The 18,857-nt window shown below is 47.7% G+C and overlaps 1 protein-coding gene across 1 annotated transcript in view; it reads left to right on the top strand.

The window, feature by feature from the left end:
• The window catches only part of ITGB5 (integrin subunit beta 5), a 120,555-nt gene that overhangs the window by 98,499 nt on the left and 3,199 nt on the right, over window positions 1–18,857 (top strand). Inside the window, exons 11-13 of the mRNA XM_048869066.2 lie at window positions 11,419–11,641; window positions 12,932–13,035; window positions 18,272–18,388. Coding sequence (XP_048725023.1) covers window positions 11,419–11,641; window positions 12,932–13,035; window positions 18,272–18,388 — 444 coding nt within the window. The remainder of the gene's footprint in view (window positions 1–11,418; window positions 11,642–12,931; window positions 13,036–18,271; window positions 18,389–18,857) is intronic.

Genomic DNA, 18,857 nt, shown 5'->3' with positions numbered 1-18,857 from the left:
GGTTTTACCCGGACAGTCCGGTTTTTGGCTTCTGTGTCCGGGTGCCATTTAGGGTTTCCAGGTGCCCAGTTTTCAACCGGAAAGTCCAGTCGAACAGGGGACCTGGCAACCCTAAATGGCATCTGAACCAAAAGTCCGGTTACTGCAGGGTGGGGAGAGGTGCTGGGTCATTAACCTGTCCCAGCCCCTGTTCTCAGCCGGGGCCGCCTCTTACCTGCAGGCAGGTCCCTTGAGATGGGGGAAGAGACGGAGCAGGGGTGGGCCATTGGGTGGAAGAGGCAGGAAAGGGATGGAACCTGGAGAAGAGGCAGGGCAGGGGGCGGGGGCCACTGGGGTCTGGTTACCAGCAATTAGAAAGGTGGCTACCCTAATGAGGCTGGAGTATTGGACTTGAACAAACAGAAACAAAGACGACAAGTTATCAAAATCCCTGTGGCCTGAAACTGCCAAATCACAGAGCTCTCCGCAAGACCTTCTAGTCCAGAAATATAGGTCTCTCCCTCTTCCTCTAGAGCTAATGGAGACTTTGCTCTGAGGGCTTGTCTACCCCAGGCTCTAGCACTGCCATGCATAGACACCTGCTACGGTGATAGATGGGCTTTTTCTGTCACTGTAGTTAATCCACACCATTGAGGCGGTAGCTAGGTCAATGGAAAAATCTTCCATCAACCTAGCAATGTCTGTACCAGGGCTTAGGTGGGCTTAATAATGTCTCTCAGGGGTGTGAATCTTTCACAGTCATGAATGATGAAGCTAGGTTGACCTAAGTTTTAGGAGTTGGTCAGGCCTTAGACATATTGGGTATGTCTATACTGCAGTTAAAAACCTGCTGCTGCCCCGTGCCAGCTGACTCAGGCTCATGGGGCTTGGGCTAGGGGGCTGTTTAATTGCGGTGTAGACTTCTGGGCTCAGAGTGGAGCCAGTACCAGATGTTTCAGAAAAAGACTCAAGAAGCCCCATGGTAGGCAGATGTGGAATAAGCGGCACCTTGTGAGGGTCTCATCCGAATCCCTAATTGGCTTGAACCTTAGAGCATTCGGTTTTGTATCCCTTCTGAAATGTTTGTTAATGTTCACTATTGTCACTCTCAGTACTATGGTTACCCATATAAATGTCCAGTTCCTCTTTGAATTTCACTAAGTTCTTGATAAGTTTGTTATACAAAAACACGTTTGTTTTACAGTTACCTTGTTCTCTCCCTCCTTATTTTTGTCTGAGAAGGTGGGTGAGGGAATATCTTTTACTGGAGGGATAGCTCAGTGGTTTGAGCATTGGCCTGCTAAACCCAGGGTTGTGAGTTCAATCCTTGAGGGGGCCATTTAGGGATCTGGGGCAAAAATTGGGGATTGGTCCTGCTTCAAGCAGGGGGTTGGACTAGATGACCTCCTGAGGTCCCTTCCAACCCTAACCTTCTATGATTCTATGATTCAACTAGTGTTGGTGAGAGAGACAAACTTTCGAGCTTACACGGAGCTCTTCTTCAGGTCTGGGAAACTAACTCAAAGTGTCACTGTTAAATACAAGGTTTGTCTGGCATCCACTTGTTGAGTCCTATCGCAATCCCACATTGTGAACACCCTGGGGCAAGGAATTTCTATTGTTTTATTTTTTAACTACATGTGTGTACAGCACCTTGTACAGAGGGACCCTGATCCTTGATTGGGGCCCCTAGGCTCTACTGTAATACAGCTGATAATAATGAAAGTCCCATGGCAGTCTTACACTGAATGTGTAAGAAAATCATAATTGATGTAGCTGGGCTATGGCAATATATGTACTTGCTAATTTGTGCGTGGGTGTGACCAGTTCTGAAACTCAATGGCCATATGCAAGCAGCCAACTTGCATATGTAAATCAGATATTTACATGCCTAAAATAGACACCCTATTCCATCTGCCCCTCCTGGATTACTGATTACTTATCAATATCAGGTACAGAATGTTGCATCTGGAGAGAGTATGAACATGCGGACACCTTATGGCTTGTACTAGTTTGAAGTAGCGAGTTTGGTCCCAAGCAAATGATGGGGATGAAAAGGGGCTGTGTGAATGCTCCTTATGAGGCGGCTAGTGAAAGAAAAGAAGTTTCTGTATTTCCAGCGCCTGTATTTGTGCTGTAGCACCGCTGCCAACGCAGGAGTCGTGGAAAGCCAGAGAAATCGGAGTGCTTGTGGTGAACAGAAGAATCTGCATATAATTTTTTAGCAATCTTGTCTGAGAAACATGAGACTGTTTCCAGTGGGGAAACTGAAGATGTAATTAATTTGCTGATGAGCATATATGCAAACTGTTTGGCTTTATAAAATATGTATTTGAAAGCGATCTCCTTCTGGGGTTAAGCAGTTAAGAATCCCAGCATTATTTCTAGGGAGCTGATTCATGAAACCGCACACTTGACAACTTGACGCTCCACTTACAATAACTGAAAGTCTTTGAGATGATCGACTTTTCAGGCTGTCTCCAAGTCCCACAGCTGCAGTAGGAAGCTTTGCTGGAGGAGAACCACTGTATTGGATTCTCTGTTTATCCATAACGATTGGAACTCTTGTCTAACGCCCACAAACCCGAGGGACTGCTGCCAGATCTCCTGCATTCTTTGATGAGCAAGGTGCTTTGAGTCTATGGAGAGGTATTTTCAGTAACAGGTGCAGCTGCTTCTCCTTTGAGTTGACAAAGGACCATCAATGACAGGACTGTAACTTATAGTTAGGAGGATAATTTTTTGGCAAATAAATCTGAGGTACTGGATTTATTTGGAGGGTGGGCCGGGCTTATTCTGGTGCATTTCCTCCCTCTGTGTAGTGTAATGTGGGAAAACTCTCCCAAAGAAGGCCTTAGATATTTCCATCTGTTAAAGGAGAGGGGAGGGAGAAATGATGAACTGGCTTATGAAATGGTTAATCCAGTAGCCTTCCACTGCTAGGAGCTCGGTTCAAAACCAGTCACATGAAAGACTGAACCCGAGGGATTTGGATTTATCACAAACCACTGCAGAGACTGGTAGGATAGTGGGAGGAGGAAGCATTTGTACAGCAGCTGCCCACTCTGTGTCTGGCTTGGACCAATGCCGTTACTCACTAATTTCCGGCATTGTTTTTAAAAATGCACACAGTGAAGCTATCTGTGGTATTTATCTGGGTGCCCCCTCACCTGAGTATCAGAGCATCTGACAATCTAATACATTTGTCCTCCCAACATCCTTGTGCGGTAGGTTGGGAGGGATAGCTCAATGGTTTGAACATTGGCCTGCTAAATCCAGGGGTTGTGAGTTCAATCCTTGAGGGGGCCATTTAGGGATCGGGGGCAAAAATTGGGGGTTGGTCCTGCTTTGAGCAGGGGGTTGGACTAGATGACCTCCTGAGGTCCCGTCCAACCCTGATATTCTATCATAACCCATCTGAATCTAGCTAGGGATCTGCCTAGAAAAGGTAGCATAGGAAGTGAGCGTCCCGTAGCTCATCAGAGAGCCTGATTATTGCGGCACATACCTTGTTCATTAAACAGGGAAGTGCTGTAAAGAGCACTCTAACAACCTTTGATCACTCTACAATAAAGCCAAGTCCCACACCTGAGGGACAGAAGGAGCATGGGGAAAGATGGAGAGAGAAAGCTCTTCTTTCTGAGACATGTGAACTAGAGGAGGCCAGGCATAAAACCCAGCAAGGGCTGTTCCATTGATTGCCACATGGGGTACATTAGGAAAGTCTGATGCTATACTAAGAAGGCTGTAGAAAACTGACCACAAACTCTGTTTTTTCTGTATCTGCTTCAGCTTCCACTGCTTAACTACAGTGAGTATTGAGATTATATTAACTGTACCATAGCTCTCCAGCACCCAGCAGTAGGTATCTGTTAAACTTTGTCTTCTGTGCCGCTGAGACACAGCCACTTCTGGTTTAAAAAGCAATATTCCTAAAGGCGTTGTTTCAGAACCTTTGCCAGCTTTCGGCGGGGAGGGTGGGTGTGAAGAATCAAAGGCTCAGCTGCTCTTTTGCTACTTTTCCGGCCCTTCTGCTTTAAATCACTGTCAGGGTTGGGTTTTCTTTGCTTCCCTCTGTGGTAAACTGGGAGAGCTGGATTTACATTGAAATTCTCAGGCCATTTCGAAAGCCCTCTTCAGATATATAAACAAACGTATCCTTTATTAGCATGTTTCTTTTAGCAGGCTGGAACAATGAAGAACTCTACATGCTGAAAGAACTTAACTTCACCTCTAGCTGTCCTCCTCTTTAAATTATCTGAGGGCTTTTTCCCCTTTTTTTAAACTGATCCAATAACAGCAGAAATCCTAATGCTAAACCAGGGAGTAACAATTCTCCATTTCACTTAACTGGAGTCTTCATGTTGACACGGCAACAAACTTTAGTCTACTGCTGACATTTTTCTTATAAAAATAGAAGATGAAAGAGGAAATCTTCTAGGCACATTCTGCATGGCATTGAAAGCCTAGAATCCACCACTACAAAAGTGATTTTTCCTCCTGTTGATAATAGCCCACTTACACTTTCATTGAATTGTCTCATTAGCACTGACCCCCCCACGTGGTAAGGCAACTCCCATCTTTTTATGTACTGTGTATATATATTCTGCCGACTGTATTTTTCACTCCATGCATCTGATGAAGTGGGTTTTAGCCCATGAAAGCTTGTGCCCAAATAAATGTGTTCGTCTCTAAGGTGCCATAAGTACTTCTCATCGTTTTTGCTGAAACGTATAGTAATGGGCATAGTAAAGTATATATTGAGCCCTCTGCAGCAGTTAAGAATATTTTACTCCTGCAGTGAGTTGTTGCTGAAAGGTGCTAACAGGGCTTCGTTTGCACTTTAATGTCCATCACTGTATAAGTGGGTAATTGAATAGGAGGAGTAACACTTTAAAGGGGACTCTAGGAATCAGAAATGTTAATCCATAGGACAGAGAAAACAGAGATGAAGACAACCATGCTTTAGCCAAATTCTGATTGCTCTGGCTGAAGCATAAAATCTGTAGTAGCCAGTCATATGTTGGCTTGAGAGGTAGGTTATAACAGAAAACTATTGTCCCTGGGCTGTAAAAGTTCAGACTGATTTCCCCACTGCAGGCCACTCTGTGTGTTACAATAGTAAGAACAATAACTAGAGACTAAGAACTTTCTATCTAAGCCCTGGTCTACACTAGGACTTTAGATCGAATTTAGCAGCGTTAAATCGATTTAAACCTGCACCCGTCCACACAATGAAGCCCTTTATTTCGACTTAAAGGGCTCTTAAAATCGATTTCCTTACTCCACCCCTGACAAGTGGATTAGCGCTTAAATCGACGTTGCCGGCTCGAATTTGGGGTACTGTGGACACAATTCGATGGTATTGGCCTCCGGGAGCTATCCCAGAGTGCTCCATTCTGACCGCTCTGGACAGCGCTCTCAACTCAGATGCACTGGCCAGGTAGACAGGAAAAGAACCGCGAACTTTTGAATCTCATTTCCTGTTTGGCCAGCGTGGCAAGCTGCAGGTGACCATGCAGAGCTCATCAGCAGAGGTGACCATGATGGAGTCCCAGAATCGCAAAAGAGCTCCAGCATGGACTGAACGGGAGGTACGGGATCTGATCGCTGTTTGGGGAGAGGAATCCGTGCTATCAGAACTCCGTTCCAGTTTTCGAAATGCCAAAACCTTTCTGAAAATCTCCCAGGGCATGAAGGACAGAGGCCATAACAGGGACCCGAAGCAGTGCCGCGTGAAACTGAAGGAGCTGAGGCAAGCCTACCAGAAAACCAGAGAGGCGAACGGCCGCTCTGGGTCAGAGCCCCAAACATGCCGCTTCTATGATGAGCTGCATGCCATTTTAGGGGGTTCAGCCACCACTACCCCAGCCGTGTTGTTTGACTCCTTCAATGGAGATGGAGGCAATACAGAAGTAGGTTTTGGGGACGAAGAAGATGATGAGGAGGAGGTTGTAGATAGCTCACAGCAAGCAAGCGGAGAAACCGGTTTTCCCGACAGCCAGGAACTGTTTCTCACCCTAGACCTGGAGCCAGTACCCCCCGAACCCACCCAAGGCTGCCTCCTGGACTCAGCAGGCGGAGAAGGGACCTCTGGTGAGTGTACCTTTTAAAATGCTATACATGGTTTAAAAGCAAGCATGTGAAAGGATTACTTTGCCCTGGCATTTGCGGTTCTGCCTTTGCAAAAGGTTTCTGGGGAGGGCAGCCTTATTTCGTCCTTCATGGTAGGACACTTTACCACTCCAGGCCAGCAACACGTACTGGGGAATCACTGTAGAACAAAGCATTGCAGTGTATGTTTGCTGGCATTCAACCAAAATCCGTTCACGCGGTGGGAGGAGGCAAAATGCGACCTTGTAACGAAAGCACATGTGCTATGTATGTAATGTTAACTTTCAAGGTTTACCCTGAAAGAGTGTAGCCACTGTTTTATAAAATGTGTCTTTTTAAATACCGCTGTCCCTTTTTTTTTCTCCACCAGCTGCATGTGTTTCAATGATCACAGGATCTTCTCCTTCCCAGAGGCTAGTGAAGCTTAGAAAGAAAAAAAAACGCACTCGCGATGAAATGTTCTCCGAGCTCATGCTGTCCTCCCACACTGACAGAGCACAGACGAATGCGTGGAGGCAAATAATGTCAGAGTGCAGGAAAGCACAAAATGACCGGGAGGAGAGGTGGAGGGCTGAAGAGAGTAAGTGGCGGGCTGAAGAGAGTAAGTGGCGGGCTGAAGACAGGGCTGAAGCTCAAAGGTGGCGGCAGCGTGATGAGAGGAGGCAGGATTCAATGCTGAGGCTGCTGCAGGACCAAACCAGTATGCTCCAGTGTATGGTTGAGCTGCAGCAAAGGCAGCTGGAGCACAGACTGCCACTGCAGCCCCTCTGTAACCAACCGCCCTCCTCCCCAAGTTCCATAGCCTCCACACCCAGACGCCCAAGAACACGGTGGGGAGGCCTCCGGCCAACCAGCCACTCCCCCACAGAGGATTGCCCAAAAAAAAGAAGGCTGTCATTCAATAAATTTTAAAGTTGTAAACTTTTAAAGTGCTGTGCTTAAAGTGCTGTGTGGCATTTTCCTTCCCTCCTCCACCACCCCTCCTGGGATACCTTGGTAGTCATCCCCCTATTTGTGTGATGAATGAATAACGAATGCATGACTGTGAAGCAGCAATGACTTTATTGCCTCTGCAAGCGGTGATCGAAGGGAGGAGGGGAGGGTGGTTAGCTTACAGGGAAGTAGAGTGAACCAAGGGGCGGGGGGGTTCATCAAGGAGAAACAAACAGAACTTTTACACCGTAGCCTGGCCAGTCATGAAACTGTTTTTCAAAGCTTCTCTGATGCGTACCGCGCCCTCCTGTGCTCTTCTAACCGCCCTGGTGTCTGGCTGCGCATAACCAGCAGCCAGGCGATTTGCCTCAACCTCCCACCCCGCCATAAACGTCTCCCCCTTACTCTCACAGATATTGTGGAGCACACAGCAAGCAGTAATAACAGTGGGAATATTGGTTTCGCTGAGGTCTAAGCGAGTCAATAAACTGCGCCAGCGCGCCTTTAAACGTCCAAATGCACATTCTACCACCATTCTGCACTTGCTCAGCCTGTAGTTGAACAGCTCCTGACCACTGTCCAGGCTGCCTGTGTACGGCTTCATGAGCCATGGCATTAAGGGGTAGGCTGGGTCCCCAAGGATACATATAGGCATTTCAACATCCCCAACAGTTATTTTCTGGTCTGGGAATAAAGTCCCTTCCTGCAGCTTTTGAAACAGACCAGAGTTCCTGAAGATGCGAGCATCATGCACCTTTCCCGGCCATCCCACGTTGATGTTGGTGAAACGTCCCTTGTGATCCACCAGAGCTTGCAGCACTATTGAAAAGTACCCCTTGCGGTTTATGTACTCGGCGGCTTGGTGCTCCGGTGCCAAGATAGGGATATGGGTTCCATCTATAGCCCCACCACAGTTAGGGAATCCCATTGCAGCAAAGCCATCCACTATGACCTGCACATTTCCCAGGGTCACTACCCTTGATATCAGCAGATCTTTGATTGCGTGGGCTACTTGCATCACAGCAGCCCCCACAGTAGATTTGCCCACTCCAAATTGATTCCCAACTGACCGGTAGCTGTCTGGCGTTGCAAGCTTCCACAGGGCTATCGCCACTCGCTTCTCAACTGTGAGGGCTGCTCTCATCTTGGTATTCATGCGCTTCAGGACAGGGGAAAGCAAGTCACAAAGTTCCATGAAAGTGCCCTTACGCATGCGAAAGTTTCGTAGCCACTGGGAATCGTCCCAGACCTGCAACACTATGCGGTCCCACCAGTCTGTGCTTGTTTCCCGAGCCCAGAATCGGCGTTCCACAGCATGAACCTGCCCCATTAGCACCATGATGCATGCATTGTCAGGGCCCATGCTTTCAGAGAAATCTGTGTCCATGTCCTGATCACTCACGGGACCGCGCTGACGTCGCCTCCTCGCCCGGTATCGCGTTGCCATGTTTTGGTGCTGCATATACTGCTGAATAATGCGTGTGGTGGTTAATGTGCTCCTAATTGCCAAAGTGAGCTGAGCGGGCTCCATGCTTGCCGTGGTATGGCGTCCGCACAGAAAAAAGGCGCGGAACGATTGTCTGCCGTTGCTCTGACGGAGGGAGGGGCGACTGACGACACGGCTTACAGGGTTGGCTTCAGGGAGCTAAAATCAACAAAGGGGGTGCCTGTACATCAAGGAGTATTTCAGGCAGGACTGCACGGAGGGTTCCAATAAGAAATGGTGCACCTAAGTTATCGTTGTTATTGGAACAAGGAGGTTAGCCTGGCCTCTGATTGATACATGGCTAGATTTACCTCGCTGCACCTTCTCTGTGAGTGACTGCAGTGTGACCTAGAGGAATGAGTCCCCTAGACAGGGGAGGAGGCAAATGAGTACAAAACAAATCTGGTCTATTTCTTGTTTTGACCCACTCCATCTATCTTTTACATCTTTGGCTGGCAGCAGACGGTGCAGAAGGACTGCATGCCATCCACATCTCATGGCTGCTTGGCAGAAGATGGTACAGTACGCCTGCTAGCCATCCCCATCTCTTGCCTGCCTGGCAGAAGATGGTGCAATACGACTGCTAGCAATCCTCATCTCTTGCCTGCCTGGCAGAAGATGGTACAGTACGACTGCTAGCAGTCCGTATCGCCTGCCTGCTCACCATAAGACGGTTCAATAGGACTGACTGCAGGACTAAAGAGAATGACCTGGTCAAGTCACTCCAAATTTAGTCCCTGCGCCCATGTCTGCCCAGGCGCTCCCAGCCGACGCGGCCAGGAGCACCTCGGACACGATGAGGACGACTACCAATCGTATTGCACCGTCTGCTGCCAGAAGGCAAGGGGTTGCTGCTACTGTGCAGCAAAGCCGTACCGCGTCTGCCAGCACCCAGGAGACATAGGGTGACGGTTACCTGAGCGGGCTCCATGCTTGCTGTGGTATGGCGTCTGCACAGGTAACTCAGGAAAAAAGGCGCGAAATGATTGTCTGCCCTTGCTTTCACGGAGGGAGGGAGGGAACGGGGGCCTGACGACACGTACCCAGAACCACCCGCGACAATGTTTTAGCCCCATCAGAGCGCTCCATTGTGACTGCTCTGGACAGCACTCTCAGATGCCCGATTGTTTGCCATTGCTCTGACGCTGGGAGGGGCGCTTACAGGGTTGGCTTCAGGGAGCTAAAATCAACAAAGGGGGTGGCTTTACATCAAGGAGTATTTCAGGCAGGACTTCACAGAGGGTTCCAATAAGAAATGGTGCACCTAAGTTATTGTCCTTATTGGAGCAAGAAGGTTAGCCTGGCCTCTGATTGATACATGGCTAGATTTACCTCGCTGCACCTTGACTGCAGTGTGATCTAGAAGAATGAGTCCCCTAGACAGGGGAGGGGGGGAAGCAAATGAGTACAAAACAAATCTGGTCTATTTCTTGTTTTGACCCACTCCATCTATCTTTTACATCTTTGGCTGGCAGCAGACGGACTGCATGCCATCCACATCTCATGACTGCTCGGCAGAAGATGGTACAGCACGACTGCTAGCAGTCCGTATCGCCTGCCCGCTCACCATAAGACGGTTCAATAGGACTGACTGCAGGACTAAAGAGAATGACCTGGTCAAGTCACTCTAAATTTAGTCCCTGTGCCCATGTCTGCCCAGGCGCTCCTGATCGACCTCACAGAGGCGACCAGGAGCACCTCAGACATGACGATGACGGCTACCAGTCGTACTGAAGAATGAGTCCCCTAGACGGGGGAGGGGGGGAAGCAAATGAATACAGAACAAATCTGGTCTATTTCTTGTTTTGATCCACTCTATCTATCATTTACATCTTTGGCTGGCAGCAGACAGTGCAGAAGGACTGCATGCCATGCACATCTCATGGCTGCTCGGCAGAAGATGGTACAGTACGACTGCTAGCCATCCTCATCTCTTGCCTGCCTGGCAGAAGATGGTAAAGTACGACTGCTAGCAATCCGTATCGCCTGCCTGCTCACCATAAGATGGTTCAATAGGACTGACTGCAGGACTAAAGAGAATGACCTGGTCAAGTCACTCTAAATTAAGTCCCTGCGCCCATGTCTGTCCAGGCGCTCTCAGCCGACGTGGCCAGGAGCACCTCGGACATGACGATGACGGCTACCAGTCGTACTGTACTGTCTGCTGCCACAAGGCAAGGGGTTGATGCTGCTGTGTAGCAATGCAGTACCGCGTCTGCCAGCACCCAGGAGACATACGGTGACGGTTACCTGAGCGGGCTCCATGCTTGCCGTGGTATGACGTCTGCACAGGTAACTCAGGAAAAAAGGCGCGAAACGATTGTCTGCCCTTGCTTTCACGGAGGGAGGGAGGGAGGGAACGGGGGCCTGACGATATGTACCCAGAACCACCCGCGACAATGTTTTAGCCCCATCAGGCATTGGGATCTCAACCCAGAATTCCAATGGGCAGCGGAGACTGCGGGAACTGTGGGATAGCTACCCACAGTGCAATGCTCCGGAAGTCGACTCTAGCCTCGGTACTGTGGAAGCGCTCCGCCGAGTTAATGCACTTAATGCACTTAGAGCATTTACTGTGGGGACACACACACTCGAATTTATAAAACCGATTTCTAAAAAACCGACTTCTATAAATTCGACCTTATTCCGTAGTGTAGACATACCCTAAGGCCTCAAGTAACTTGATACTTAAGCACTTGTCTTGCATTCATCTTCTTATCTCCCCCCGCCCTCCAAATAACCTCCCTCCCTTCAGCTCCGTAACATCAAGAATGTTACTGATGCGTCTCTGTTCCTTTCTACCTCCTGCACAGTCACTACATTCCAACCCCAGGTTTTTTCCGAGTAACACCTATGTTTACTTGCACTGACGTCTGCTGTTTGTGCTTGTTATCGATTATCTTTAGGCCATGGGGAGTGTCACTGTGGGGAGTGCAAGTGCCATGCTGGTTACATTGGAGACAACTGCAACTGCTCAACAGAGACTAACCGTTGCGTTTCGAATGACAGTCAGATGTGCAGTGGCAGAGGCAACTGTGTCTGTGGGAAATGCCAATGCACCGAGCCCGGAGCCTTTGGAGAGACGTGTGAGAAATGTCCTACCTGCCCAAATGTCTGCAGCACTAAAAGGTACCTCACCAACTGTGCTCATTAATGGCTTACTCTGCGTCATGAAGGGAAATCGTGTTTGATTTCAGAAGTCCTTCAAATAAGGGGCCTCTATCACTGCTTCAGGTTGGACCGGCTGTCTAAGGGTATGCCTTCACTGCAGGGATGGCACTTGAGTTAGCCTAGCCCAGGTGTGAACAGTGTCTGCCCTGTGTTCCCCCATGTGTGTGTCACTAGGATGTCTGGGGGCTCCCATGGTTCTTTGTGCAGCAGTATGCTGCACCGGGCTGAGTCTTTTCCAGTGAATTGTTGGAGAATTTGCCTGTCCTTTTGGGCACAAACACGGAATTATGGGAAGGCACTGAGGGATTGTTAGCATGTGGCTGGAGGTATCCAGATGCCTCTCTGGGAAATTTTCCTGCAAAACAGTCTGAGCCTGGCAGAAAGTGACCAATACAGGTCATTTCATGCCTTGTTCTAATGCGGGTTCTATTGGGTAATTACTGGCAGCCAGATCTGCTTCCCCTGCCTAGAGCAAGGATTTTATTTCAATGGATCTTGCTATGTGGTACGGAGAGAGCACTAGGATGCCAGGGGATGGTTGTGATTTAAGAGACTGAAAATACACTGGAAAAGCTGCTTTGATCATTTAAATGCTTGTAGCCCCACAACAAATATTTATGGTGTCTGCCTTTTCTGCTTTGAGCCATTTCCGAGATGGTCCCATACGAGAAATCTGGATCCCCAAATTAGAAAACATTCAGGGCTGGATCCAAATTGAACAGCCAACACCCATCACTGTAGTGGGTTAAACCAAAGTTCCAAATACAAACACACCCAGACAATTAGGGAAGTTTGCAATTCAGCCCCACCTCCAGGGTTAATCTGTCCTTAATTTGGAGAGTTTGGCCAAAAGGTTTCTATTTCTTTTATGATGCAAATGTGTGACTCTGTGCAGGGGCATGCAGAAGGGGGCAAGCAGAGGCATGCCCCCCCTCAATAACCGGTGGGGGACGCAGAACTCCTCCTACTTCTGAACTGCGTGGAGGAGCTCCCCGCAGCCCAGGAGCAGGAGAAGTTCTGCAGGGGGAGTTTGCTCTCTCCCCCCACCAGAGGAGTTTTGCGCCCCCCACGATCCATGTGACCCCCACTCCCTGGCCAAAGAAGTAACATTTAAATTCCTGCGCATGCCTCTGACTCTGTGGATTAACAGGTCAAGATTCCCTTTGGCAAACAATTTGGGTGGCAGGTCTGCATGTTCCCGTGGTTTCAAAGATGTTTAGTCTTTCTCTTTGTGTCTCACTCCTGAAGGGACTGCATTGAGTGCATGTTACATAACTCAGGAGGACTGGCTGATAACCAAACCTGCCCAAAACACTGCAAGGATGAGATCATTACACGTGTGGATGTCCTCAGTAAGTAATGTACAGCAGACTCATATGGGAACTTCAGGCATGCGGCGTTGCAACTGGCTAGATTTAACTGGTCTTTGCAAAGAATTGTATTTACCCTGATTGGCATTGAAGCTTTTCCATACAGTAGGTCACAAATAAAAATCTGGATTTAGAAAGGCTAATCCATTTTCCTACCTCCAGGTTATAATCTCTTCACTGTTACAATGTTCACCCCAGATCCAACTATTTACCATATGCTGGGTTTATTCTCTTATCCATATCAGCTACGCGTAACACTTGTAATCTTGACACAGTAAATGTTACTAGATTCAGATTAGATCTGGAATTCAGAATCTAAACCGGGGTGGGCAAACTTTTTGGCCCAAGGGCCACATTGGGGTGCGGAACTGTATGGAGGGCTGGGTAGGGAAGGCTGTGCCCTCCAAACAGCCTGGCCTCTGCCCCCATTCCCCGCCTCCCACTTCCCGCCCCCTAACTGTTCCCCTCAGAACCCCCGACCCATCCAATCCCCCCTGCTCCTTGTCCCCTGACTGCCCCCTCCTGGGACCCCCCCACCCCAAACTGCCCCCCAGGATCCAATCCCCCCTGCTCCTTGTCCCCTGACTGCCCCCTCCTGGGACCCCCCCACCCCAAACTGCCCCCCAGGATCCAACCCCCCCTGCTCCCTGTCCCCTGACTGCCCTGACCTATCCACACCCCCGCCCCCTGACAGGCCCCCTGGGACTCCCAGGCCCTAACCAACCCTCCCCGTTCCCCAGCCCCTGACCGCCCCAGAACCTCCACCCCATCCAACTGCCCCCTGCTCCCTGTCTGCCCCCCAGGACCCCCTATCCAACCCCCCCAACTGCTGTGTGCGTGCGCCACCGCCCCCTTACCATGCCACTCAGAGCGGCAGCAGCTCGCAGCCCTGCTGCCCGCACAGCAGCGTGTCTGCGTGGGAGGGGGAACAGCAGGGGAGGGGCCGTAGTTTGCCCACCTCTGATCTAAACGCTACATTTCAATTCACCTGGTACATTATGAGCATGCAACTGATTTGTTTTTAAAAGTAAAATCAATCAGTTTTCTACCTAATCTCTTAATAGTGAAGAACCATTTTTGTTAATCAAATAGGTTTCTCTGTTTGGTTTTAATATGTAGTTTACATAAGTCATACTGGTGGCACTTTTGCTGTCAGCTTTCTTTTTGAGGATTGCTGCTATGCTGGCTCTATCTTCTGAATCAATGTTTTTTTTAAGTAAAATTTCATATTCAATTAATTGCCTTGTGGGAGTCTACTCTCTTTCTTCCTTCTGGAAGGTCTTAGAGATACACCTAGATTTTTCTCTGCTTTGTTACAGAGGCAGGAGTAAATGGGAGAGTTTCTGATGACAGGGACAATGCAAAACTAGCATGCCTGGTTACACCCTAATAACATTGTGATCCATAGAGTCAGTACGAAGCTGTCTTGGTTAAGTGATACACCCATACCAGTCTGCACTGCCAAAACTTGCCAAGATCCCAGTCAAATAAATCCTTCAGCAGGAGAAATTAATCATGATGGAGAAGCTTTGGCCATGTAGTGAAGCAAAAATTACTTAAAAAGATATTTTTGTATACACAATACCGAGGATGTCTAGGCCCATTATAGATAGGTAAGAAGACAAGATCCTTGCCCTGAAGAGCTGTTAACAGCCAGCAATATTTAGGGCAGCCATGAAGTTACACTGTCCAGGGCTACTAGTGCGCACGTGGCCTAGGAGTAAAGAATATGAAGACCACCTGAGTTGTGTTATGTGCTTTTTGGCTATAGTTAATAGATGAAGTAAGGGGAACAGGATGCAACCCAATGGAAAGTGATTGAGAAGGAAGAGTTAGCAAATATCTTGTTAGAGCAACATTTTTTGTGGTGGTGTTTGTATGGCACACTCCCTCCTTGTGTCTGTAACATGAACACTTCATAGAGGTGGGATGTTTTCTAGGCCTCTTGGAAGAATGAGGTTTAAGGGAGGGGCTTGGCGTAGAAAGATGAGGGCATTGGGGTGGAATGGACGGCCTTTTCTGAAGGAGCAGATAAATTAGGTCATCTCTAACCTTTCACATTTGTAACTTTTTTCACTGTTCTTTTTCCCCCTTCCCTCCTCATAGAATCAGCAATTTGTGGTGAAAATGTGATAGGTAACCTTGAGCTTTTCCAGCTTCCTCCCAATCTGCCATCCGAGGTCCCTTCTCACGTGCTTTGAGCTAGTTTTAAACAATGTGAGCAGTGGGGTTTCTACCTCTTCCCATATTATTTCCAGCCTTGTTACAAGCACCAAGAGATTCGAACAGTGGGTCTGTGACACTACATTTAATAACAGCTCACTGCAAAAGCTGCAAGGTCATCAGGCCACTTTAAACCCCTCCAGCCTCTTCTAACCACAAAAAGCTACTTTCACGTAGCTAGTCTGTTGTTTGTTTGCAGGCGGAAAATGCAGGGGTGTAAGTTGAAGTTACATTCTCATGCCTAAGTCTTGCAACACACATGGCCACGTTTTTGTGCTGACTTGCACCCTGGGAGATGGCGCTGGGTAGAAGCACAGGATCATGCCTGTGGTTTGCAAGCTCCCCAGCTGTTTTGGAAGATGGGGCAGGGCAACTAACAGCCAAGGGTTTTAAACTTTCTTGTTTTGGCCAGGAGCTGTGTTTTTATTCTTTTTTTTTTTTTTAATTTCAATTACTAAAGGATCTGAAGCCTGTTAAGACTGAGACCAAAACCTGGCTGACAGTATATTCACGCTGTATTGTGCACATTTCAGATGCTTGTTAAAGCCTGGAATGTTGATATTTACTTACACTAGTGTTAACATGGATACAGCTGTATCACTGCATGCTTATCAGCGGTTACTGTAACAGAGGGGTAATCATTCCCCTAGGGAGGCCAGGTCAAAGACAGAAAGGAAAAGGGAGACAGAGGAAATGCAGAAGGAAGAAAAATAATACGGTGAACTAGCAGGCTCATAAATGTGATCATTTTTCCACTGATACTGAATCTGAGAGGAAGGCACTCAGCAGCTACTACCAACAATGGTAACTGTCGCCTGGATTTTCAAGGTGCCTAAGCAAGTTAGCTGCCCTGCTCTCATTTCAAATTAATGGGATGTGGAAGTCTAACTCCTTTAGACTCATTTGCAAATCCCAGCCTACAAGCTTAGTCAGTACACAAAGGCCATATTCTACCCTTGATCATGGTGCAAACGTCGCACTGACCCCAGTGGGGATTGAGGGGGAACCGTGAGTACTCTGAAATTTGTACCCCAGCTCACCGACCTTAATTTTACATGGAATTCAGCCCTCTGCTTTAAACACTACAAAGATCTGCTTGGAACTGAGACTGGTCAGGGCAGCAAATTTGAAATCAAACTGATTGTTTTGCACCCACGTTATAACTTCCCTGCAATGACAAGATTTCCAAAGAAACCACGGCCTGTTAGTTATAATGGCAGCAGTAGCACAAACAGCCTGTTCTTTCTTCTATGGTACATTAAAAAAACAAAACAAATTCCTGCGTCAAACAAGTCTTCTAAATTTCCTGCCACTCCTCCACTTTCACCTTTTCTCTCTCAACTTATTCCTCTCCCCCACCACACACACTCCCCACTTCCGTCTCAGTCTTGAAAAAATAAACCTCCTGATTATTTCCGGAGATAAAACAATTGAGCACATTTGGAATGCAAGTCGAGTGATGAATTGTGGTTTTGATAACATCCTCATTTATGTCCACAGTTCACTGCTTTCCTCATAAAATGGACCTATATCCATCACTTTATCCACAGCTTTCCAAATTTAAGAGCAAGAGAAAGGAAAAGAAAAATGGCTTCCTTTTTGAACTGCATAGGGTGGTACTGTCGAAAGAAAAGATCTTGGCAGCTTTTAGATTTGCCCTGAGTATCTTACTGTTACGTGCACCACTGAGTGTAAGTTTCACTTCTTCAAAATGTTTGTGTGCATGATCGTTAATTATTACTTGTGTTATGCTAGTGCCGAGAAGTCCCAGCCAACGCACTGTAGAAACACACAGCGTGTGTCTACCTTGCAGTCAGAGGTGTGATTGCAGCTTGGGATACGCGCCCTACCTTTAATCTCGCTAACGTGGCGAAAAAGAGTGACTGGTGGCCCAGGCATCAGCCTGGCTGTACAAGCCTGCCTGGAACCCTGGGTATATACTCGTGTTCCTAGCCGTGCTGGGATCTGTGCCACTGCATCATGGCTGCTTTTTAGCCACACTAGCTAGATTAAAACGAGCATGGGCATGCCTACTCAAGCTGCAGTCACACCTCTGATTTGCAGCGTGAACATACCCATAGTGGGAGATGGTCCTTGCCCTGAAGATCTTACAGCCTAAATAGGGCTAAAGCTAGGAAGGGAAGTGCCTTGCTCAGTCATGCAGTAGGCAGGGGATTAGAACCCCGTTCTCCTCATGCTCAAGGTGGTGCCCTGCCCACCAGACCACACTGGCTAGATCTGGCTATCTGTAGAGTGCCCGTCACTGAAGGATGTCAGCACTGAGTATTTTGATCTCTCCAGATCTTCATGTTTACTAGTGCTCTATTGTTCTATTTAAACCTCAACCTTCCTCACAAATCAGAATCAGATTGCGCTCATTTTCAGGCTCTCTTTGTTGTGTATTTTTCCCCCAACTCCTCCAGTATGTGAAGGGAAGTACTGCTGAACTTGCAAATGGATTTTTCAAAGGTTCTGATTTGCTCGACCTTCTTTCAAGACCCATATTAATTTCTCTCTTTGTATGAAGTAGGCTAAACCCACTGAGACATTTCCTTCACAGCCATTTATTTGTGTTCATAGAAGAGCATCCAGATGATAGATGCAAAGCTAAGGTACCGTGGTTGGGTTGTGTTTTTTTTTTTTTCTTCCCTCTAGTGTTAATGGTTTCTTCTATTTCAGCTATTTGAATTGTTCTGTAATGTGCACCATATGTACCAACAGGAAGCTCCTTGTATTTAAAGGAATTCAAAGTCCCCAGAGCTATAGAGTTCCAGAAAACACATCCAGCTCTGAGGCCAGATCTTTGAATGGTAGAGGCTTTTCTTCCTGCAGAAAGAAAACAGCTGAACAACAAATGTGTGAACGTTATGTCACCATGTGGAGATGCCATATCACCAAATGCTACAGAATGTCTTCACTGTTTAACGTGTGTTTTAGATGCATTGGGCTCCTTTACACTGCTAAGAGAACCTCAGGAATGTTCATTTCATTCCAGAAACGGATGACCAGCACTCGGTCCTGTGTGTCTACCCCGTGAATAACTGTGTGATGAAGTTCACCTACTCAGAACTTCCCAATGGAAAGTCCAATCTCACAGTCCTCAAAGAGCCAGGTTGTTTCTGCATTTGTTTTTTGTTTTGATATAAGATGCCAGCTCCTGAGAAGTGCTAGGCTACCGCTGAATGTGCCTGCTTGTCAGAAAGGCTAAGTGCTCCCCAGTAATTGCGGCCTTAGCAGATTCTAGGTGAGGAGAAAGCTTGAAGGCCTCCTCCAAAACAGGCTTTTAAGGAAACTAAGATCGATGTTTGGGGAAACTGAGTCAGGGCTGACCTTCCAGTTCATGGAACTCTAAGCTGGGTTAGATTGGGAGGGAAACATCAGGATGTCAGTGCCGCTGCCTCTGGTCCTACGCCCATACAGATATTTTGGGGTTATTTTCTGCAGCCCGCCAGCTCCCCACAGCAGCTTTGATTAATGTTCGCTATAGCAAGCACATTTTCTAGATCCTGCTGTTAAATTCTCCCACAATAGAGAGACCACCAAGATGGGGTAGAGAGAGGCTCTATGGTGTGTGTGTGTGT

This window comes from Caretta caretta, chromosome 11, assembly GCF_965140235.1.
Source record: "Caretta caretta isolate rCarCar2 chromosome 11, rCarCar1.hap1, whole genome shotgun sequence".
Taxonomy (NCBI): Eukaryota; Metazoa; Chordata; order Testudines; family Cheloniidae; genus Caretta; species Caretta caretta.
Note: the sequence above shows the minus strand (reverse complement) of the source record. Positions and strands in the feature narration are given on the sequence as shown.